General features: G+C 41.5%; 1 protein-coding gene across 4 annotated transcripts in view; it reads left to right on the top strand.

Moving 5' to 3' along the window:
• The window catches only part of cacna2d1a (calcium channel, voltage-dependent, alpha 2/delta subunit 1a), a 217,053-nt gene that overhangs the window by 137,544 nt on the left and 54,685 nt on the right, over positions 1 to 24,824 (top strand). For all 4 annotated transcript variants that reach the window (XM_061912205.1, XM_061912203.1, XM_061912201.1 and 1 more), the window contains exons 25-35: positions 3,091 to 3,175; positions 3,270 to 3,332; positions 8,817 to 8,929; positions 9,027 to 9,098; positions 9,378 to 9,445; positions 9,523 to 9,561; positions 9,630 to 9,701; positions 19,181 to 19,333; positions 21,024 to 21,076; positions 22,334 to 22,389; positions 22,471 to 22,594. In XM_061912205.1, coding sequence (XP_061768189.1) covers positions 3,091 to 3,175; positions 3,270 to 3,332; positions 8,817 to 8,929; positions 9,027 to 9,098; positions 9,378 to 9,445; positions 9,523 to 9,561; positions 9,630 to 9,701; positions 19,181 to 19,333; positions 21,024 to 21,076; positions 22,334 to 22,389; positions 22,471 to 22,594 — 898 coding nt within the window. The remainder of the gene's footprint in view (positions 1 to 3,090; positions 3,176 to 3,269; positions 3,333 to 8,816; positions 8,930 to 9,026; positions 9,099 to 9,377; positions 9,446 to 9,522; positions 9,562 to 9,629; positions 9,702 to 19,180; positions 19,334 to 21,023; positions 21,077 to 22,333; positions 22,390 to 22,470; positions 22,595 to 24,824) is intronic.

The following is a 24,824-nucleotide window of genomic DNA, read 5'->3' as shown; positions in this document are numbered from 1 at the left end:
CAATTTTCCACGCATGAAAAACCTTTGGCAGAGGTTCAGTTTCCATAGCTTTCATGCCAAATTCGGTGACATCCTCCCATTTCTTAGTATTGCTGCTCCTCTCACGGCTCGCTTCCTTCCCACCCCTGAAGCTGCCGGTGGGGTGTCTACTTTTTCTCCCTCACAGCTCTGATTGTGGGAGATAGCTTGACTAGGAATATCCGCCTTTTCAACACCATTACTCGCCACGGACAATGTTAACGCTCTCAACTGTCGGATGTAATAAGATAGCAAGGCACCAATCAGAACAGACCATAAAGGATTTCAAAGTTGTCTTCGGTCAAATGGAAAACATTACTTCATAAAACAACTTTAGTTGTTTGTAGGACATTTTAATAAGTTGTTGTTGAACAATATTTGTCGTCTAAAAGTTTCTTTTTCTTTTTCAAGGCATGTTATTTGTTAACATTGTGCTATTTTGGGGGACCTAGCACCAATTAAATTGATTTGAATTCAATTCAATGGACAACGATTTGAGATACAGGCTCAGTCACAAAACCGATTGAGCTCATGAATTGAGGTACTTCGGTATTTTACGTGGTTTTTGTGCAAGTATAACTATAAATATTTTTAATTAAAAATTCATTGAAACTACTTAGTTTCTTCTGGTATGAATAACTTCTTTATATGTATGATTCATTCATCCAATTTTTTTTGGGGAACAAATTAACAAAAAAACTGTTATGATCAGGTCGTATGATAGCGAGGTCTTGTTCCCCGGGATGCGTAAAGGCAGGCAGGACAAGCAGCATGCAGGTAAGAGTCTTTTAATCCACTGGTATAATGCAAAAATCCAAAAAGGAGGGAGCTTAAGGCAACTCAAAGCAAAATTTAGCGTAGTATACAAAGAGAGTAACGAGGAGCTAGCGTAACAAAAACTTACCATCGTCAAGAGAGACTGCATCGAACACAACTTGTCGCTAATGCCGAACAAAGTACCTGCGCCAAGTAAGTGGCAAAACCAAGGACACAAGGGTCGCGAGCAACGCAAACCCGAGGATGTCGTTGTGGTTTGTGTTGTGGTTTGTGCAGCCCTTTGTGACAATGGTGATTTAGGGCTATACAGATAAACATTGATTGATTGATAGATTGAAACACCTGGTGGGTACACCAATCACCAAACGAAGGCAGGTGCGGAGAACAGCACTCAAAAAAACAGAAAGTAAACAAGAATAATACGCAACCCAAAACCAAAGACATGACACTGGCAACGGATCATAAGAAAAATAGACTATCGATTTATGACTATGCATTTTCGATCAATTGTAACACAATTTATTTATGTACAAACCCCGTTTCCATATGAGTTAAAAAATTGTGTTAGATGTAAATATAAACGGAATACAATGGTTTTCCAGTTTTTTTCAACCCATATTCAGTTGAATATGGGTTTATTTGCATCCAACACAATTTCCCAACTCATATGGAAACGGGGTTTGTAGCTATAAGCTAATGCCACCAAGTGAGACCGGATGTTTTTGGGCGGATCTTACAAGTGTGTCATTTACTACACCACTTAGCGGCGGGGAGGCTTGTAACCCAGATTTTGCATGCAAATCAATTCTTTCTCCTCATCTTCTTTATCAATATGCTGCCAGTTGCTATTTTCTTCAGACCCATGATGTCTTATTTTTCAGTCGTATTTAATAAAAAAAAAAAGTCATAGACAGATGAGTTACTAATGCCTGGGATTCTCCGTTTGCGCACTTGATTCTGCGGAACGATACGTGAGCAAGTAGACTAATTTATGTGCAATGTTTGGCCGTAGGATAATCGAGACAGTATACAAAAAACAAGGTTTCTATCATCTATCCATCCAATTTTCTACCGCTTGTCCTTCCCGAAACAGGAATAAAAACTGATCGGAACAATGTATGAAGAGTAGATAAATATCAGATATAATGTCGATAAAAGTGGCAGACAGTATGAAGAAGAAATAAAAGTGTGATATATGATAGATGATACCGTGTTAGATAATAAATGATTATTTGGGGACGGCGTGGCGCAGTGGGAGAGTGGCCGTGCGCAACCCGAGGGTCACTGGTTCAAATCCCACCTAGAACCAACCTCGTCACGTCCGTTGTGTCCTGAGCAAGACGCTTCACCCTTGCTCCTGATGGGTGCTGGTTGGCGCCTTGCATGGCAGCTCCCTCCATCAGTGTGTGAATGTGTGTGTGAATGGGTAAATGTGGAAGTAGTGTCAAAGCGCTTTGAGTACCTTGAAGGTAGAAAAGCGCTATACAAGTACAACCCATTTATTTGAGATTAATGATATCAGACACTGAGTGAATGAATGAATAGACTTTATTGTTATTGCACATTAAGAAAAATGGAATTGCGGATGATGAGCAGGAACAGATAAAATGTGTGTTGCAAAGAATTTTACTCTGCGTTATGATATGCTAAAAGTTAGAAATACAAAATGTCGGAAATGTAACTTGTCCCTGTGGTCATATTTCTCCTGTCTTTTTGTCTTATTTTTTTTTCCTGATGATGTATTAGCAATGGGACATTTTGCTAAATGATCACTTCAGGGCTCCTTGACTTGTTGATATCCAACAAGCAGAGCTGGCTCTGTGCTCTATAAGTGATTTTCACACCTGGAAAATGTAAAGCATATCACTATTTTTTGGCTGGTGCCCCGAGTTAAGTCATATGTGAATGTGAGTTGCGTTAAAGAAATGTCACTATGTAAATGAAGGCCATCTAGCATACAAATGATTCCCAGCTTTTCTTTCGTATCATATATACCCCTAAGGAACAAATCTTTATTTTTCTTTCTGCCTTTATTTTATTGCTTTTCCATCTTTTACCCCCCTCACACATCATGTTTCATTCCTTGTTGGCTATCGATACTCCTCGTGCATTTATTTAACACATTCCTGCCGATACCTAGCTTTCCAGGCCATTAGTTCCAAAAACTGTAACATGTTTTTTTTTTTTTTCTTCCAAAGATTGACAATCAAATACACACGCTTGACAATTTTTGATCTGTCAGCAGGACAGTGCAAAATGACTCGGCCAGATGTTGATGCTGTTTTTACTCTTTAGGCAATGTGGAGCTGGTGAACCGATTGCTCCTGGATGCTGGCATCACTTCAGATCTCATCAAGATTTGGAAAGAGAATAAGCTGCCGTGAGTACGAAGATGGCCAAAACGAGCCTGCGCTAAATAGTCTGTGTTTTCATTTAAGGAAATCCAGTCCGTTTTATATGTTTTCTCTCCTCAGGCACGGTGTCACAGCCAGATTTGTTGCCACTGATGGAGGGATCACCCGGGTATACCCCAAAAGGTAAGGTAGTTAAGTGCATGATGACTGATGGTATTTAACTTGTTGTGGTGCAATATGACATTTTCCAACATTTAGCCATCAATTTGTTCCTCGCCGTCCTTGATTTTTTTCAAGATCAGTTCAGATGTAGGCTCCGCTCCCTGCGGGTCCCTTCTTCTTTCCATACTGACTAATGGGGGAGATACAACCTTGACTTGTTCCCTCAAATGTGTATTCCTAAGAGGAAACTCTTTCAGTCCACGACAAGCATCTAAAAAAATGTCATCTGTATAAAAGCTCTTTAGTTGAAAGCACAGTGAGTCTAACCCAGGCCCTTGGGGTATCCCTGAAGGAAAATTATGTCAAATGTTGCTTTTCTTTTAAAAATATATAGTAAATAATTCAATTGGAGCTCAAACAGCACATTATAGCAGCCCCAGAGGCAAATGTAAAGCTCTGATTGTTAAAAAGTGGTATTTTACATAAAATGAATAATCAATCAATCAATCAATGTTTACTTATATAGCCCTAAATCACTAGTGTCTCAAAGGGCTGCACAAACCACCACGACATCCTCGGTAGGCCCACATAAGGGCAAGGGAAACTCACACCCAGTGGGACATCGGTGACAATAATGACCCAGTGGGACGTCGGTGACAATGATGACTATGAGAACCTTGGAGAGGAGGAAAGCAATGGATGTCGAGCGAGCGGGTCTAACATGATACTGTGAAAGTTCAATCCACAATGGATCCAACACAGTCGCGAGAGTCCAGTCCAAAGCGGATCCAACACAGCAGCGAGAGTCCCGTTCACAGCGGAGCCAGCAGGAAACCATCCCAAGCGGAGGCGGATCAGCATCGAATAATCGAATAAAAAATATAACAGCTTTTGGCGGGGGTGGAGTTAACATTATGCCATCATGCTGTGTTGTGGTTGAGGCGTGTCGTCAAATTGAGTTACTTTTATCAGGGATGAATCCGGTTCCAATCCAGGTGTTGGTTAAGATGACTTTTTCAGATTTGTCGTGTCACTCAATTGTATGACCATTGATGTACAGTTTCTCCAGACTTCATTGCGTAAGGAAGAGATTAGAAGATTCATGTAGTACAGGGGTCACCAACCTTTTTGTAACCAAGAGCTACCAGTTTGATACACACTTAAATCAATTGCCAGAAATAGCCATTTTGCTCAATTTACCTTTAACTCTTATTAATAATTAATTATATTTATCTTTGTGGAAACACTGATCATCTTAATGATTTCTCACAATAAATATATATTTTTGATGACATGTTTTTAAATAGGTTAAAATCCAATCTGCACTTTGTTAGAATATATAACAAATTGGACCAAGCTATATTTCTAACAAAGACAAATCATTATTTCTTCTAGATTTTCCAGAACAAACATTTTAAAAGAAATTCAAAAGACTTTGAAATAAGATTTAAATTTGATTCTACAGATTTTCTAGATTTGCCGGAATAATTTTTTTGAATTTTAATCATAAGTTTGAAGAAATATTTCACAAATATTCTTCGTCAAAAAAACAGCAGCTAAAATAAGGAATTGAATTAAAATGTATTTATTATTCTTTACAATAAAAAAATAAATTTACTTGAACATTGATTTAAATTGTCAGGAAAGAAGAGGAAGGAATTTAAAAGGTAAAAAAGTATATGTGTTTAAAAATCCTAAAATCATTTTTAAGGTTGTATTTTTTCTCTAAAATTGTCTTTCTGAAAGTTATAAGAAGCAAAGTAAAAAAAATTAATGAATTTATTTAAACAAGTGAAGAGCAAGTCTTTAAAATATTTTCTTGGATTTTCAAATTCTATTAAAAATGTCGAGCAAAGCGAGACCAGCTTGCTAGTAAATAAATACAATTTAAAAAATACAGGCAGCTCACTGGTAAGTGCAGCTATTTGAGCTATTTTTAGAACTGGCCAGCGGGCTACTCATCTGGTCCTGACGGGCTACCTGGTGCCCGCGGGCACCGCGTTGGTGACACCTGATGTAGTATTATCTGTGGATAACAACAATCATAATAATATATAATCATTAAATGTATTTTTATTACTTTATTAGTGCATCTCTGGGGGGTCGATCTTCCCCTTTCTTTAAAACCTATATGATGCCTCTGTTTTGAATTTTCATCAAGGGTTCTTGAACGCACTACAGTTACATGCTACGATATGCAAAAGTGCAACTTAAACATAACTTTTTCCAATGCTGCTATATTTTTACCTTTTTTTCCTCTCACGTCATCTTTTAAAACTGATTTAAAGGAATGAAAAATATCTTTAAATCTTTACAGAAGTCGGCCAATTACAACCAATTTTTGGAACAAATACACTCTTAACTAGGGATGGGAATTGAAAACCCGGTTCCATGTTGGCTCCGGTGCCAACAGAAACAGTAGTAACCCCACTTATAAAAACAAGTAGCTATCGTTGGCTCATTACGGACGATCACAACAAAACTCGCGCTGCAGGCCCTCAGCGCTACTCAGTAGCCACAACAACACAGGACTCCTTCATTATGCACCTATGACGCTTACGGCGAGTGAGGTTGCATTAAAAAAAAAACTCGGAATTATGAGCATTGCTAAGCAAGTTGTTTTTTTGCGCTTTCTTCTTGTTCTCTTATGCTGCCATAAATATGACAATTTGTTGTGGATTTTAGTTCTCATTTTAAATATATTACTTGGTTATCATTTAATTTACAAATTTGAAGTATTTAGATTAATAGTCTGTTTAATTTGAATGTCACAAAATTCCTTAACAAATAAAAGGCTTTTAAAAATTTTTTGGGGCATTATTGCATTTTTTTAAGTAACAATTTGGTACTAGTTTTGGATACAATTTAAACAATTCCCATACCTACTCTGAACTCTCCTCAGACTTCAGGACAGTCTCATAAAACATAAAACAATCTGGGTTTTGCTGTCTTTGGTCGGGAGAGCGAAAATCGGGACTAAAAAAAGCCCAATTGTAATTATGTGTATTCTTTTATGTCACGCCGTCCACTAGGGCAGTGGTTCCCAACCACCGATTGGTACCGGGCCGCACAAGAAATTAAAAAAATATATATAAATATATATATATATATATATATATATATATATATATATATATATATATATATATATATATGTAGGTGTGGGAAAAAATCACAAGACTACTTCATCTCTACAGATCTGTTTCTAAAGGAAACAGACATGGCCAGTTCAATCAGGAGATGATTGAGGGAACCCCTCATGAAACAGATCTGTAGAGATGAAGTAGTCTTGTGATTTTTTCCCACACCTACATATTGCGCTCTACCACGGTATCGAGCACTATTCTCCGGATAATCCAATCAAGACATATATATATATATATATATATATATATATATATATATATATATGTTTTTTTTTTTTTTTTTTTAATTATTAAATCAACATAAATAAATTAATGGGTTGTACTTGTACAGCGCTTTTCTGCCTTCAAGGTACTCGAAGCGCTTTGACACTACTTCCACATTTACCCATTCACACACACATTCACACACTGATGGAGGGAGCTGCCATGCAAGGCGCTAACCAGCACCCATCAGGAGCAAGGGTGAAGTGTCTTGCTCAGGACACAACGGACATGACGAGGTTGGTACTAGGTAGGGATTGAACCAGGGACCCTCGGGTTGCGCACGGCCATTCCCCCACTGCGCCACGCCGTCCCTAAAAAACATAAAAAACCCAATATATACATTATATATCAATATAGATCAATACAGTCTGCAGGGATACAGTCCGTAAGCACACATGGTGACCAATCATTTGACCAAACCGAGTTGTCCATACTCTGTCGATACATGAATGTGTTTTCATGCCCCCCTTTCGGAAATAAATACCATTGAGAACCTGATAATATTGATTTATTTATCTGCACAAAAAAAACATCAAAATTGTTGGCACCAGCATTCTGCAAACAATGACTTGATATTCAAAATTGACTCATGGGGTGATAGAGCCTTCTCCATCGCTGCTCCCACCCTCTGGAACGCTCTTCCAAAACCCATCCGTGACTGCCCAGACCTTCCCACCTTCAAAAGCCTTCTCAAAACACGCCTCTTCAGATCTGCTTTTAACCTGTGATTAGTGTTCTGTGTCTTGTAATGTCCTGTCTTATGTATTTTACAATGTACTGCTTTTACATTTCCTGTATTTTGTATTATTACTTAAAATTGTTTTTTGTTTTAATTCTTTTTCATCCTGTAAAGCAGGGGTGCCCACACTTTTTCTGCAGGCGAGCTACTTTTCAATTGACCAACTCGAGGGGATCTACCTCATTTATATATATCATTTATATTTATTTATTTATGAAAGAGAAATTTTTGTAAACAAGTTAAATGTGTTTAATGATAATACAAGCATGTGTAACACATATAGATGTCTTTCTTTCACGAAGACAAGAATATAAGTTGGTGTATTACCTGATTCTGATGACTTGCATTGATTGGAATCAGACAGTAATGATGATAACGCCCACATTTTCAAATGGAGAAAAAAAGTTGTCCTTTCTGTACAATACCACATGAAAGTGGTTGGTTTTTGGCATCTAATTCATCCAGCTTCCATACACTTTACAAGAAAAACATTGGCGGCAAATTCCGTAGCTTGCTTGATTGACATTCACGGCACCCGAGGGTCTTGTGAGATGACGCTGGCTGCTGCCAGTTCATTATTATGAAAAAATGACAGAGAGGAAGGCGAGAAACACTTTTTATTTCAACAGACCTTCGCGCCGTCCCTTCCGTCAAAACTCTAAAGGCCGACTGCACATTTCCTATCTTCACAATAAAAGCCCTGCTTCATGCCTCCTGCGCTAACAAAATAAGAGTCTCGGAAAGCTGGCGTGCACAAGTGATGTGCACGCCAGCTTTCTGAGGGATCACTTGTGCTCGCCAGTTTTCCGAGACTGTGTATTTAGTTAGCGCAGGCAGCATGAAGCAGGGCTTTTATTGTGAAAATAGGAAATGTGCAGTCGGCCTTTAGAGTTTTGACGGAAGGTATGGCGCGAGAGTCTGTTGAAATAAAAAGTGTTTCTCGCCTTCCTCTCGGCCATATTTTAATAATAATGATCTTGCAGCAGCCAGCGTCATCTCACAAGACCCTCCGGTACCGTGAATGTCATTTAAGTGACGTCTTGGTGAAGATTGATGATCACTAATTTTTAGGTCTATTTTTTTTAAAAGCCTGGCTGGAGATCGACTGACACACCCCCCGCGGTCGACTGGTAGCTCGCGATCGACGTAATGGGCACCCCTGCTGTAAAGCGTCTTTGAGTGCTTAGAAAAGCGCTATATCAAATAAGAAAAAATATTTTTTATTAAAATGAGCTAAGACCACATAACTCAAACACATTTTCAAGTTAATTTTACTACCTCAATTTACCATTTATACAGAAGATTATCCGTATTTTTCTGCAAAGGGCCGGAAAAATTTTATCATCTGCCTTGCAGTGCGGGTCTGAACTGGAAGGAGGAGGCGGAAACGTACGAGTCCAGTTTCTACAAGCGCAGTTTGGACAACGACCTGTACATCTTCACTCCGACGCTGTACCTTAAGGACAACAGTGAGTGATAGCGATGCACGTGAATGGCATTCGGTGTTCATTACTGTCAATTGTGTAATATTTTGTGACAAACCCAGTAAGTTATTGTCTCTTGCAGCGAGTGACGACTCTGTCCTTGTGAGCAGAGCGGTCAAGTTCAAGATTGACAATAAGCTCCTAAAACCAGCGGGTAAGAAGACATTTGCCATTCGTCCTCTAATGTAAACACACTCCCACTCCCAGCTTTGTCGCCTGCACCCCTTTTGTATTCATGTCTTCAGGCGCTTATTAAAAAGCGCCGTTTGTCTTGTCCCTCTGACAAATGGACACACAAAGCACACATCAACTTGTCCACTCTTCTGTGATCCTCCGCCAAGTTTGCAGCCTTCCCGGTTCAGAGAGTGCAGTTGACGCCGGGGTCCTCACGCATATGATGCATGATGTCTTTGTCTTTTGTGTTTGATCCTAGTGGTGGGCGTCAAGTTGGACATCAGCACCTGGATGGCCAGCTTCATCAACACCACGCAGAAGACCAATGTGAGTTTGTGTACGTCCTGAAAGTGGGACGCAGGTACCGCGATGATGCCTGCAGTCTAATGACTTCTTTGTCTCAGTGCACAGATGAGATCTGTGGCTGCCAGCGGAACGATGTGGTGAGATTGTCTTCTCTTCAGATGCTTTAGTGTTACGTCCAGGTTTTAGCGTCTTTTTGTGTTTGCAGTACGTAGACTGCGTCATTCTGGATGATGGCGGCTTTCTGGTGATGTCCAATCAGGACAAATACATCGATCAGGTCAGCAATTCACCTTTGTTGTCCTTCCTAGCAATTGTCCGTTAACAGGACGTGATATCATAACCAAAACTTGTAATTGATGAAACCAGAAATGTAAAAAAAAAAGTGTGGTATGTAAACAGCAAGTGATGTCTTGATAAACTGAAGAACCTAATTATGTAGTTAGTAACAACACTTACACTCGCCAACAAAACTGAAAGGAAAAACCGGATGTGTTATTAATTAGCAAACACCTCTCCCCCTCAAATATAAACAGGAAGTGTGGTATGTAAACAGGAAGTGATATGTTATGACTCCTAAAATAAAAACTAGTAATTGACCAATACTCCTCCTACCAAAAATGTTAACCGGAAGTAAAACGTACAAACATGAAGTGTGATATGTAAACAAAACGTGATGTCACAAAACTTTAAAGGGGAACATTATCACCAGACCTATGTAAGCGTCAATATATAACTTGATGTTGCAGAAAAAAAGACCATATGTTTTTTTAACCGATTTCCGAACTCTAAAAGCGTGAATTTGGCGATTTAAACGCCTTCCAATTGTTCGCTGTCGGAGCGATGACCTTTCACCCGTGACGTTACAACGGCAATCAATCCGCCATTTCCTCAAACACATTACACACACCAAGTCAAATCAGCTCTCTTATTTTCCATTTTTTCAACTGTTTTCCGTACCTTGGAGACATCATGCCTCGTCGATGTGTTGTCGGAGGGTGTAACAACACGATCAGGGACGAATTCAAGTTGACTTACGTGGAGTGTGCATTGATTAGCACGGCATACTAATCGATGCTAACATGCTATTTAGGCTAGCTGTATGTACATATTGCATCAATATGCCTCATTTGTAGCTATATTTGCATCCAGCCTTTCCCTCCACCCACATTTAATGCCAAACAAACACATACCAATCGACGGATTCAAGTTGCACCAGTGTCAAAAGATGCGAAAGTCCCTCGTTTGTTCTGCTCATTTTACCGACGATAGCGATGCTACAACAGAGATGTGTGGATATCCTGCGACACTCAAAGCAGATGAATTCCCAACAATAAAGTCAACGAAATCACAAAGGTGAGTTTTGTTGATGTTATTGACTTATGTGCTAATCAGACATATTTGGTCACGGCATGACTGCCAGCTAATCGATGCTAACTTGCTATTTAGGCTAGCTGTATGTACATTTGTAGCTATATTTGCATCCAGCCTTTCCCTCCACCCTCATTTAATGCCAAACAAACACTTAACAATCGACGGATTTAAGTTGCTCCAATGGTCAAAAGATGCAATCGTTGGTTAGAAGGCGATCGCCGAATTCGTCCGCATTGCCTTTTTCCGTCGTGATATGGCTCAATAGCTTCAGTTTCTTTTTCAATTTCGTTTTTACGCTATCTGCCTTCACACTCCAACCATCCGTTTCAATACATGTGTAATCTGTTGAATCGCTTAAGCCACTGAAATCCGAGTCTGAATCCGAGCTAATGTCGCTATATCTTTCAGTTCTATCTGCCATGTTTGTTTGTATTGGCGTCACGTAGTGACGTCACAGGAAAATGGACGGCTGGATTTACAGATAGCGAAAATCAGGCACTTTAAAGCCTTTTTTCGGGATATTCCATGATGGGTAAAATTTTGAAAAAAACTTCTAAAAATAAAGTAAGCCACTGGGAACTGATTGGTTTTAACCCTTCTGAAATTGTGATAATGTTCCTCTTTAAGAACCAAATTCTGTAATTAGTAAAAAAAACTTATATTAACCAACACCCCTTCCCCAAAATATAAACAGGAGATGTAGTATGTAAACAGGAAGTGATGTATCATGACACTTACAACCAAAATGTGTGATTGACCAATACTTCTTCAAAATGTGAATAGAAAGTGTAACATGCAGAAAGGAAGTATGTTATGTAAACAGGGAAAGATGTCTTTTGACACCTACAACCAAAATGTGTAATTCACCAATACCCCTCCTCCCCAAAATATAAACAAGTGTAACATGCAGATAGGAAATGTGGCATGTAAATAGGAAGTGATGTCTTATGAGTCCAAAACTTCTACCCCCCAAAATTTAAGCAGGAGATGTGATAGTTACAAGAACCTTCTAGAACCAAATTATGTAATTAGTCACAAAATTTACTGTACATTAACTAACACCCCTCCTCCAAATTGTAAACAGGATGTGAAGTGTCATGACCCCTACAACAAAAGATTGTAACTGACCAATACCCCGACTCCCCAAAATGTAAACAGGAAGTGTAGCATGCAGACAGGAAATGTGGTATTTGAACAAAAACTCCTAACTCCTAAAAAAATGTGATTGACCAATATCCATCCCCCCTAAAAAATGTAAACATAAAGTTAAAGTTCAAACACAGTAAGTGATTTCTTATACCACCTTAAACAAACATTTGTAATTGGCCTTTATTCTTTACCCAACAACTTTAAACAGGAAGTGTAATACAAAAACAGGAAGCAATAGTGAATTTAAAGCTTTTCCCCACCACATTTCTAATAAGTAACGAATAGTCACAAATCATTTGACAACAAATACACCAATCTAATAGGTTTGAACACAACAAAGTACAGTAAAACATCATAATAAAGTATAATATGATATACAAGCCCCGTTTCCATATGAGTTGGGAAATTGTTAGATGTAAATATAAACGGAATACAATGATTTGCAAATCATTTTCAACCCATATTCAGTTGAATATGCAACAAAGACAAGATATTTAATGTTCAAACTCATAAAATGTTTTTATTTTTTTTGCAAGAATAATTAACTTAGAATTTCATGGCTGCAACACGTGTCAAAGTAGTTGGGAAAGGGCATGTTCACCACTGTGTTACATCACCTTTTCTTTTAACAACACTCACTAAATGTTTGGGAACTGAGGAAACTAATTGTTGAAGCTTTGAAAGTGGAATTCTTTCCCATTCTTGTTTTATGTAGAGCTTCAGTCGTTCAACAGTCCGGGGTTTCTGCTGTCATATTTTACGCTTCATAATGCGCCACACATTTTCCATGAGAGACAGGTCTGGACTGCAGGCGGGCCAGGAAAGTACCCACAATTTTTTTTTTCCGAAGCCACGCTGTTGTAACACGTGCTGAATGTGGCTTGGCATTGTCTTGCTGAAATAAGCAGGGGCGTCCAAGAAAAAGACGGCGCTTAGTTGGCAGCATATGTTGTTCCAAAACTTGTATGTACCTTTCAGCATTAATGGTGCCTTCACAGATGTGGAAGTTACCCATGCCTGGGGCACTAATGCACTCCCATACCATCACAGTTGCTGGCTTTTGAACTTTGCGCCGGTTCGCTTCCTCTTTGGTCCTGATGACACAATGACGAATATTTCCAAAAACAATTTGAAATGTGGACTCGTCAGACCACAGAACAATTTTCCACTTTGCATCAGTCCATCTTAGATGATCTCGGGCCTAGAGAAGCCGGCAGCGTTTCTGGATGTTGTTGATAATTGGCTTTTGCTTTGCATAGTAGAGCTTTAACTTGTACTTACAGATGTAGCAACGAACTGTATTTAGTGACAGTGGTTTTCTGAAGTGTTCCTGAGCCCATGTGGTGATATCCTTTAGAGATTGATGTCGGTTTTTGATACAGTGCCGTCCGAGGGATCGAAGCTCATGGTCATTCAATGTTGGTTTCCGGCCATGCTGCTTACGTGGGGTGATTTCTCCAGATTCTCTGAACCTTCTGATGATATTATGGACCGAAGATGTTGAAATCCCAAAATTTCTTGCAATTACACTTTGAGAAACGTTGTTCTAAAACCGTTTGATTATTTGCTCACGCAGTTGTGGACAAAGGGGTGTACCTCGCCCCATCCTTTCTTGTGAAAGACTGAGCATTTTTTTGGGAAGGTGTTTTTATACCCAATTATGGCACCCACCTGTTTCCTATTAGCCTTCACACATGTGGGATGTTCCAAATAAGTGTTTGATGAGCATTCCTCAACTTTATCAGTATTTATTGCCACCTTTCCCAACTTCTTTGTCACGTGTTGCTGGCATCAAATTCTAAAGTTAATGATTATTTGGGGGAAACTTTTTTTTATCAGTTTGAACATCAAATATGTTGTCTTTGTAGCATATTCAACTGAATATGGGTTGAAAATTATTTGCAAATCACTGCAGTCCTGGGTTCAAATCCAGGCTCGGGATCTTTCTGTGTGGAGTTTGCATGTTCTCCCCGTGAATGCGTGGGTTCCCTCCGGGTACTCCGGCTTCCTCCCACTTCCAAAGACATGCACCTGGGGATAGGTTGATTGGCAACACTAAACTGGCCCTAGTGTGTGAATGTGAGTGTGAATGTTGTCTGTCTATCTGTGTTGGCCCTGCGATGAGGTGGCGACTTGTCCAGGGTGTACCCCGCCTTCCGCCCGATTGTAGCTGAGATAGGCGCCAGTGCCCCCCGCGACCCCGAACGGGAATAAGCGGCAGGAAATGGATGGATGTATGTTATCTAAGTTGCATTTGATTAATAATAATTTACCTAAATTACCAACAGTTGGGAAGTCTAAGTATATATTTTGCGGAAATGTTGATGTTGGGGTTTACTTCCAGGTAGAAAAACAACACTTTAACTCCCAAGTGCAGACTCCCATACACCAAAAGGACAGAAGTCTTAGTGCACTTTGAAAGGCCCTACCTCAAACTCGTCAAAAACCTCCAAAGTCTTGCAGAAAGGACTACGAGGACTTCCTGCTCATGCATCCCACTGCATTTTTCATACAGTGTATATGTTTGTGTTCGTAATGAAATGTCCACCTGTCTTGGCTAGCTACTAACATGTTAATAAGCTAAAAGAAACATTCACGGATCAGAACGCTGCCCTGGGTGACCAAACAGCAAATAAACAAATTAAGGCGCCTGAGCTCCATTTGACTAATTTGTTTATATTCGAGTTGATATGCGAGCACATGCAGCTCCACTCAACCCCTCGACCAACCTCCCAGGTCTCCAGTCCCCCCGCCCCCCCAAACCGCCCCCCGCTGTGGTTTGACTCAATGTTTTTTCATGCGCTCTCAGGCCGTAGTAAGCTAATCAGCAACGGGCGTGCGCCGGATAAATCAGGCGCTCTCTGAAGTTTGGCAGCAGCACTAAAAGCGGGGGACCCGAGGCCTTGTTTGGAGAGACGTGTGTGCCCTCAGTCGGTCGTATATCCAGCAGGGACGTCTCCGACGGCTTTCTCCACCTCTTAATGCCTCTCGCTACGGCAAGTCCACTGGGAGTCTGCGGCCAACAACTGCTCATTCATTGCACTCATTTACCTTAAAGTGCAGTAGATGTATTATATACATCAGGATAGTGCAAAGTGGATGGCAAACAGAGGGATTGTCGCCATCTCTCATGCACATAAACAGGAAAAACCTCAGCAAATACCACATGGATGGGAGTATGGGACTACACCAAAGTCCATCATGTTGTGTGTGTGTGTGTGTGTGCTCGTTAGCTGCAAACACACGCTTATTAGATCACTCCAAGTTGGTTGACATCCACAGGTTTTATAATCATGCACAGTGTGTCCATAAAGAATAATGTAAAGAAACTTCATAAAAAGTGCATGGCAAAAAAAACAGGTGACAATATAACCATTACAACCAAAGTTAATTCTGGAAAAGGGACAGAAAAAAAATACAATCTTAAATATCGCACTTTAAAAATGTATTGAAAATTCACAGATCACTTGAATGACTTCAAATACGTGCTTGAAGTAGAATAAGCAAATACAAAGCCACGTTTTTAAAATTTTATATGCCTAAAAACGTGTGACTTAAAAAAGAAAATAGCAAAAATCACCTTTGGGTGAAATGTAATTTATTAGAATAATATATAAAAGTTTGTACTTTTTAGCATTTATATAATTGTCTGTATTCACCAAAGGTATATTTGACTATCCATCCATCCATTTTCTACCGCTTATTCCCTTTGGGGGTCGCGGGGGGCGCTGGTGCCTATCTCAGCTACAATCGGGCGGCAGGCGGCGTACACCTTGGACAAGTCGCCACCTCATCGCAGGGCCGTATATTTGACTATTAGGTGTATATTTCACACTGCAGTCGTGTCTCATTTTTTGCGGCTAATTGTTTCAAGGCTTGAATACTTATTGATAAATGGTATATTTTCATAGTTGGAGCAAAAAATAATGTTTACGACCTAAATACATATTTTAACATAGTCACCTTTACACTTGTTTCACCCAATATTTTAGCCTTAAGTGTGCTCTCTTGTAAATTACATCCAGGCAACATTGTCATGGTTGTCACCAGGCCACTACATCAAGACTTGGAACAACTTCATCCCTTCCTGGGTAATTCCTCTAAATTGGAACTGGGCGTCCATGTGCTTAAACCACGGCCAAAAAGTGTTCTGCAGAAATGTGGTAAACTTGACAGTTGCAGCTACGACCATTAGCCGTGTTGTTAGCATTGCGTGTTAACGTTGTCATTCCACATCGCTCCCACCAAATGCTCACCAATGTCAGGTGGAGCTGATGATGTCAAGATAAAATGCATCAACAGAGTTCATCTTCACTAAGCATTGCCCAAACAGCTTCTGATAGCAGTCCTGTTAGCATTAATGGGGAACTGCACTTTTTTAGGAATATTGATGATCATTCACAATCATAAGAGAGAAGAAGACAAAATGTTGTACAAACCCTGTTTCCATATGAGTTGGGAAATTGTGTTAGATGTAAATATAAATGGAATACAATGATTTGCAAATCCTTTTCAACCCATATTCAGTTGAATGTGCTACAAAGACAAGATATTTGATGTTCAAACTCATAAACTTTTTTTTTTTTTGCAAATAATAATTAACTTAGAATTTCATGGCTGCAACACGTGCCAAAGTAATTGGGAAAGGGCATGTTCACCACTGTGCTACAACACTCAATAAACGTTTGGGAAGTGAGGAAACTAATGGTTGAAGCTTTGAAAGTGGAATTCTTTCCCATTCTTGTTTTATGTAGAGCTTTAGTCGTTCAACAGTCCGGGGTCTCCACTGTCGTATTTTACGCTTCATAATGCGCCACACATTTTCGATGAGAGACAGGTCTGGACTGCAGGCGTGCCAGGAAAGTACCCGCACTCTTTTTTTACAAAGCCACGCTGTTGTAACACGTGGCTTGGCATTGTTTTGCTGAAATAAGCAGGGGCGTCCATGATAACGTTGCTTGGATGACAACATATGTTGCTCCAAAACCTGTATGGACCATTCAGCATTAATGGTGCCTTCACAGATGTGTAAGTTACCCATGCCTTGGGCACTAATACACCCCCATACCATCACACATGCTGGCTTTGAAACTTTGCGCCTATAACAATCCGGATGGTTATTTTCCTCTTTGTTCTGGAGGACACCACGTCCTTTTTTTCAAATATAATTTGAAATGTGGACTCGTCAGACTACAGAACACCTTTCCACTTTGCATCAGTCCATCTTAGATGAGCTCGGGCCCAGCAAAGCCAGCGGCGTTCCTTAGTGTTGTTGATAAATGGGCCTACTGAAACCCACTACTACCCACCACGCAGTCTGATAGTTTATATATCGATGATGAAATATTAACATTCCAACACATGCCAATACGGCCTAAATTGCAATTTTAGATTTCCCGGGAGTTTTTTCTTGAAAACGTCTTGTAATAATGACGTGTACGCGTGACGTCACGGGCTGTTAGGGAATATGAGCGCTGCACACACACACAGCTAAAAGTAATCTGCTTTCACCGCATAATTACACAGTATTTTGGACATCTGTGTTGCTGAATCCTTTGCAATTTGTTCAATTAATAATGGAGAAGTCAAAGTAGAAAGATGGAGTTGGGAAGCTTTAGCCTTTAGCCACACAAACACACAGTGATTCCTTGTTTAAAATTCACGGAGGTGAAACTTTACTATGGATCACAGCGAACATGGATCCCAACCGAATGTCAACCAGCAGGTTTCGGTGAGAAAATTGTGGTAAAAAGTCGCTTTTTACTGGAGATCAGCTGAGCTTGTGCCGCCCATAAAGCTGCCGTCGACTTCCCTGAGACACACACCTCCGACTATCAGGTACTATTAAACTCACTAAAACACTAGCAACACAATAGAAAGATAAGGGATTTCCCAGAATTATCGTCGTAAATGTGTCTAAATACATCTGAATCCATCCCAATGCAATCGCGTTTTTTTTAACTTGTTTTTTTTGTTTTTTTCTAGTCCAGTCGCTATCAATATCCCCAAACACAAATCTTTCATCCTCGCTCAACTTAATGGGGAAATTGTCGTTTTCTCGGTCTGAATAGCTGTTTTTTTTGGAGGCTCCCATTAGAAACAATGTGAAGATGTGAGGAGCCATCAACATGTGACGTCATCGTCTGCGACTTCCGGTAGAGGCAGGGCTTTTCTCTTAGCAGCGAAAGTTGCAAACTTTATCGTGGATGTTCTCTACTAAACCCTTTCAGCAAAAATATGGCAATATCGCAAAATGATCAAGTATGACACATAAAATGGACCTGCTATCCCCGTTTAAACAAGAAAATCTCATTTCAGTAGGCCTTTAACTTGCACTTACAGATGTAGCGACCAACTGCAGTTACTGACCGAGGTTTTATGAAGTGTTCCTGAGCAGATGTGGTGATATCTTTTTCACACTGATGTCTGTTTCTGATGCAGTACCGCCTGAGAGATCAACGGTCTGTAATATCATCGCTTACGTGCAGTGATTTCTCCAGATTCTCTGAACCTTTTGATGATTTTACGGACCGTAGATGGTAAAATCCCTAAATTCCTTGCAATAGCTCGTTGAGAAATGTTGTTCTAAAACTGTTATCTTTGTAGCATATTCAACTGAATATAGGTTAAATAGGATTTGCAAATCATTGTGTTCCGCTTGTATTTACATGTAACACAATTTCCCAACTCATATGGAAACGGGGTTTGTATTATCCATCCATCCATCTTCTTCCGCTTATCCGAGGTCGGGTCGCGGGGGCAGCAGCCTAAGCAGGGAAGCCCAGACTTTCCTCTCCCCAGCCACTTCGTCTAGCTCTTCCCGGGGGATCCCGAGGCGTTCCCAGGCCGGCCGGTTTGTATTATATTGTTGCAAAAATTGACTCGTTCTCCCGAGCTAGCAATACAGCTATTGGGAGCAATCTATTTTATCTCTAAATCCCTTTTAAAATACATGGAAAAACCACCAACAATACTTCATTAATTTTCCTTAACCTGTATCATTGTTACTGTTAGAGTGAACACTGAGGAACTCTTTCAAGCGTAGTAACACATCGGCGGGCTTCTACGACACCATGAAACGCGCGATGTAGCAAAGCCACAATATATACCTTCGCCAAGGAGGATACAGTATATATGTTCCTTATTTTGCTTTTGTTTTATGGGTTTATTTCTCCAACATATAGCAGTTATGATGTTTAAAATGCGATGTATGAGCGATCCCTCCCTGTTGTTCAGATTGGGCGCTTCTTCGGAGTGATCGACCCCATCCTGATGATCAACCTGGTCAACTCTTCTCTGTTCACCTCCAAGAAGTCCTTCGACTACCAGTCTCTGTGTGACCCTGAGAAGGAGATCAAGGCGGCGGCGGGCCTGCGATCTGTCTATGTGGTGAATTACATAAGCCAGAGTCTGTCCACACACACAGACACACTCGCACGTTAACACATTTCCATACATGTTGTCGTTTTCTGACTTGCTGCGTGTAAACAGAAAAAGCAGACGTACCTGCTACAAAACACTTCCAAGTGGCCCGAGGCACACACTCACACTCACACACACTCTCACACACAGGGGAGCCATAAATCCAGATGAGAAGGGAAGCAGAGGTATGGTGAATGAGTGGGAGTCGTCGTAACGCTAACAGGATTAGGCGGTCTCGCATGCTCGGCCGACACGCCAAGAGAGACGCGCTGTTTTTCATCACTGGCCGAGAGCGCTGCAATTTTTTTGAACCCGGAAACGAGATGGGCTAACTTTGAGACAGGATCGTCAGAGTAAAATAAATTGATTGTAAATAATTACTGAAGAAAAGAAAGCACCGCCAAGGCTGTCCTTTGTCACCGATTCTGTTCATAACTTTTATGGACAGAATTTTTAGGCGCAGCCAAGGCGTTGAGGGGTTCCGGTTTGGTGGCCACGGGATTAGGTCTCTGCTTTTTGCAGATGATGTAGTCCTGATGGCTTCATCTGACCGGGATCTTCAGCTCTCGCTGGATCGGTTCGCAGCCGAGTGTGAAGCGACCGGAATGAGAATCAGCACCTCCAAGTCCGAGTCCATGGTTCTCGCCCGGAAAAGGGTGGAGTGCCATCTCCGGGTTGGGGAGGAGACCCTGCCCCAAGTGGAGGAGTTCAAGTACCTAGGAGTCTTGTTCACGAGTGGGGGAAGAGTGGATCGTGAGATCGACAGGCGGATCGGTGCGGCGTCTTCAGTAATGCGGACGTTGTATCGATCCATTGTGGTGAGGAAGGAGCTGAGCCGGAAGGCAAAGCTCTCAATTTACCGGTCGATCTACGTTCCCATCCTCACCTATGGTCATGAGCTTTGGGTCATGACCGAAAGGATAAGATCACGGGTACAAGCGGCCGAAATGAGTTTCCTCCGCCGGGTGGCGGGGCTCTCCCTTAGAGATAGGGTGAGAAGCTCTGCCATCCGGGAGGAACTCAACGTAAAGCCGCTGCTCCTCCACATCGAGAGGAGCCAGATGAAGTGGTTCGGGCATCTGGTCAGGATGCCACCCGAACGCCTCCCTAGGGAGGTGTTTAGGGCACGTCCAGCTGGTAGGAGGCCACGGGGAAGACCCAGGACACGTTGGGAAGACTATGTCTCCCGGCTGGCCTGGGAACGGCTCGGGATCCCCCGGGAAGAGCTAGACAAAGTGGCTGGAGATAGGGAAGTCTGGGCTTCCCTGCTTAGGCTGCTGCCCCCGCGACCCGACCTCGGATAAGCGGAAGATGATGGATGGATGGATGGAAGAAAGCACCATGTGTGACAGTTATTTGTTATTACCAACATAATTCAGTCAGTACCTATAAAAGTACACAATTTGGTCCCCATTATGTGTCTGAATGCTTTTGGTTTGGCCCCGCTTACGGTCGAGTACTGGGCGTGGACCTGTGGGTACCGCGTGATCAAAACCAACATGGTTCGTGAGAAACCTTGGGGCTGGCTTACCACAACAATGAGATCCTGACGTGCTAACCATGGTCACGACATGTTTAACAAAACCGTATCTGCTTTTTTCGTGTGTTGACTTATCTGTATTTATTTCTTAAGTCTCGCTTTGTTTGCTCCCTTCAGCCCTCCGTTGCTGATATTCTGAGTGTCGGGTGGTGGGCCTCTGCTGCAGCCTGGTAAGTCATTTTACATATGAGAGGAAGATCTAAAGGCCTACTGAAAGCCACTACTACCGACCACGCAGTCTTGATAGTTTATATATCAATGATGAAATATTAACATTGCAACACATGCCAATACGGCCTTTGTAGTTTACTAAATAGCCATTTTAAATTTCCCGGGAGTTTCTTGTTGAAAACGTCGCGGAATGATGACGTGTACGCGTGACGTCACGGACTGTAAGGAAATATTAGCGCTGCGCCCACACACAGCTAAAAGTTGTCTGCTTTAACGGCATAATTACACAGTATTTTGGACATCTGTGTTGCTGAATCTTTTGTATTTTGATCAATTAATAATGGAAAAGTCAAAGTAGAAAGACAGAGTTGGGAAGCCTTTAGCCACACAAACACACGGTGATTCCTTGTTTAAAATTCCCGGAGGTGAAGCTTTTATATGGCTCAGAGCGGTCAAGCGAACATGGATCCCGACCAAATGTCAACCAGCAGTTTTCGGTGAGAAAATTGTGGTAAAAAGTCGCCACTTACCGGAGATCAGCTGAGCTTGTGCCGTCCATACAGCTGGCGTCGACTTCCATCAGACACTGGCCTCAAGACACCCGTGGACACAACCTTCCGGCTATCAGGTACTATTAAACTCACTAAAACACTAGCAACACAATAGAAAGATAAGGGATTTCCCAGAATATTCCTAGTAAATGTGTTTAAAAACATCTGAATCTGTCCCAATGCAATCGTGTTTTTTTTTTTTTAACTTGATTCATTTTTTGTTTTTTCTAGTCCGTCGCTAGTAATATCCTCAAACACGAATCTTTCATCCTTGCTCAAATTAATGGGGAAATGGTCGTTTTCTCGGTCCGAATAGCTCTTTTTGTTGGAGGCTCCTATTAAAAACAATGTGAGGTTGTAAGGAGCCCCCAATGGGTGACGTCATCGTCTGCGACTTCCGGTAAAGGCAGGGCTTTTCTCTTAGCGACCAAAAGTTGCGAACTTTATCGTCGATGTTCTCTACTAAATCATTTCAGCAAAAATATGGCAATATCTCGCGAAATGATCAAGTATGACACATAGAATGGACCTGCTATCCCCGTTTAAATAAGAAAATCTCATTTCAGTAGGCCTTTAAATCCTAATGCGGAACAGGTGAGAATTGAGGGAAAATCTGCTTCTCGTTTATGCCCAATATAGTTAACAGCTTGTTTTACCGTATGCACATTTTTATGCATTAGGTTGTTTTATTCATTCACGTTGCAGGTCAATCCTGCAACAGTTGCTGGTCAGCATCACGTTCCCAAATTTTCTGGATGCAGGTGACTCTCTACCTTGTTCACCCTAAATGACCGATAGTATGGATAATAATGCAAATAACATACGGTCAATTAACCCTGTAGCCGACACGGACGAGGACATGGACATAACGCACAAGGAAGTCTGCATCACCGAGCAAACGCAGTACTACTTTGAGACCGACAACCATTCCTTCAAAGGCACTGTGGACTGTGAAAACTGCTCCAGGTAAGGGATATTCCAGATACTTCTTTCACGAGGTGGCGCTGATTGAAGCTAGTACAAATTTACAGGGCATGAAGATGAAGTCGAGACAGTTATGCAGGACCACCGTCTTGGCAAGGTTCCCGCGCCCCTCCTTGTGCGTGTGCCGTTTTTTTTAAGGCCCCCTCGTGTCGCCTAATGGAGTGCTGCCTGCATGCGGTGCGGCGTTCCTGCGCATTAGCAGCACACGTTTGCTTTTAACGAGCGCCATAAAAATACAGAGAAAACCATTTGTGTGAGGGTGACACGTGGGTCTCTCTACTAGAGGACTTGGAGGACATTTTTTTTTGTTTTTTTAAGGACGTTGGTGGCTCATGATGTGGGTTTTTTAGGGGTGATGGGACATCACTTTTTGGGCTTCACGGTGGCAGAGGGGTTAGTGCGTCTGCCTCACAATAAGAAGTTCCTGCAGTCCTGGGTTCAAATCCAGGCTCGGGATCTTTCTGTGTGGAGTTTGCGTGTTCTCCCCGTGAATGCGTGGGTTCCCTCCGGGTACTCCGGCTTCCTCCCACCTCCAAAGACATGCACCTGGGGATAGGTTGATTGGCAACACTAAATTGGCCCTAGTGTGTGAATGTTGTCTGTCTATCTGTGTTGGCCCTGTGATGAGGTGGCGACTTGTCCAGGGTGTACCCCGCCTTCCGCCCGATTGTAGCTGAGATAGGCGCCAGCGCCCCCCGCGACCCCAAAAGGGAATAAGCGGTAGAAAATGGATGGATGGATGGGGACATCACTTTCACATTTTGGGGAGTATTTGGAAATATGCTTCTTGGTGTGAGTAATCCCTTTTTAGGTTTTGTTCTAATAGTTAAATAATAATAATAATGGATTACATTTTATATCGCGCTTTTCTATTATTAGATACTCGAAGCGCTCACAAGGAAGTGGGAACCCATCATTCATTCACACCTGGTGGTGGTAAGCTACATTTGTAGCCACAGCTGCCCTGGGGTAGACTGACGGAAGCGTGGCTGCCAGTTTGCACCTACGGCCCCTCCGACCACCACCTATCATTCATTCACCAGTGTGAGCGGCACCGGGGGCAAGGGAGAAGTGTCCTGCCCAAGGACACAACGGCAGCAATTTGGATGTCAAGAGACAGGGAGTGAACCTGAAACCCTCAGGTTTCTGGCACAGCCGCTCTACCCACTACGCCAGTGGTTCTCAACCTTTTTTCATTTACAGTGAAGTTTTTTCTACCATTAAATTTACAATATTTTTACAGTGAATTACTGTAAATAGATAAGCAGTAACTTAGCTCAGTGGTTCTCAACCTTTTTTCAGGGTTATACCCCCTGTGAACATCTTTTTAATTCAAGTACCCCCTAATCAGAGCAAAGCATTTTTGGTTGAAAAAAAGAGATAAAGAAGTAAAATACAGCACTATGTCATCAGTTTCTGATTTATTAAATTGTATGACAGTGCAAAATATTGCTCATTTGTAGTGGTCTTTCTTGAAATATTTGGAAAAAAAGATATGGAAATAACTAGAAACTTGTTGAAAAATAAACAAGTGATTAAATAAAAAATTAAGATTTCTACACATGAGGTGGTTCGGGCATCTGGTCAGGATGCCACCCGAACGCCTCCCGAGGGAGGTGTTTAGGGCACGTCCAACCGGTAGGAGGCCACGGGGAAGACCCAGGACACGTTGGGAAGACTATGTCTCCCGGCTGGCCTGGGAACGCCTCGGGATCCCCCGGGAAGAGCTAGACGAAGTGGCTGGGGAGAGGGAAGTCTGGGCTTCCCTGCTTAGGCTGTTGCCCCCGCGACCCGACCTCGGATAAGCGGAAGAAGATGGATGGATGGATGGATGGATTTCTACACATGGAAGTAATCATCAAATTAAAGTGCCCTCTTTGGGGATTGTAATAGAGATTCATCTGGATCCATGAACTTCATTCTAAACATTTCTTCACAAAAAAAGAAATCTTTAACATCAATATTTATGGAACATGTCCACAAAAAATCTAGCTGAATATTGCATTGTTGCATTTTTTTTTCACAGTTTATGAACTTACATTCATATTTTGTTGAAGTATTGTTTAATAAATATATCTATAAAGGATTTTTGAATCGTTGCTATTTTTAGAATATTTTTAAAAAATCTCACGTACCCCATGGCATACCTTCAAGTACCCCCAGGGGTACGCGTACCCCCATTTGAGAACCACTGCGCTAGAGCGGGATGAAA

Source organism: Nerophis ophidion, linkage group LG10, assembly GCF_033978795.1.
Source record: "Nerophis ophidion isolate RoL-2023_Sa linkage group LG10, RoL_Noph_v1.0, whole genome shotgun sequence".
NCBI lineage: Eukaryota > Metazoa > Chordata > Actinopteri > Syngnathiformes > Syngnathidae > Nerophis > Nerophis ophidion.
Note: the sequence above shows the minus strand (reverse complement) of the source record. Positions and strands in the feature narration are given on the sequence as shown.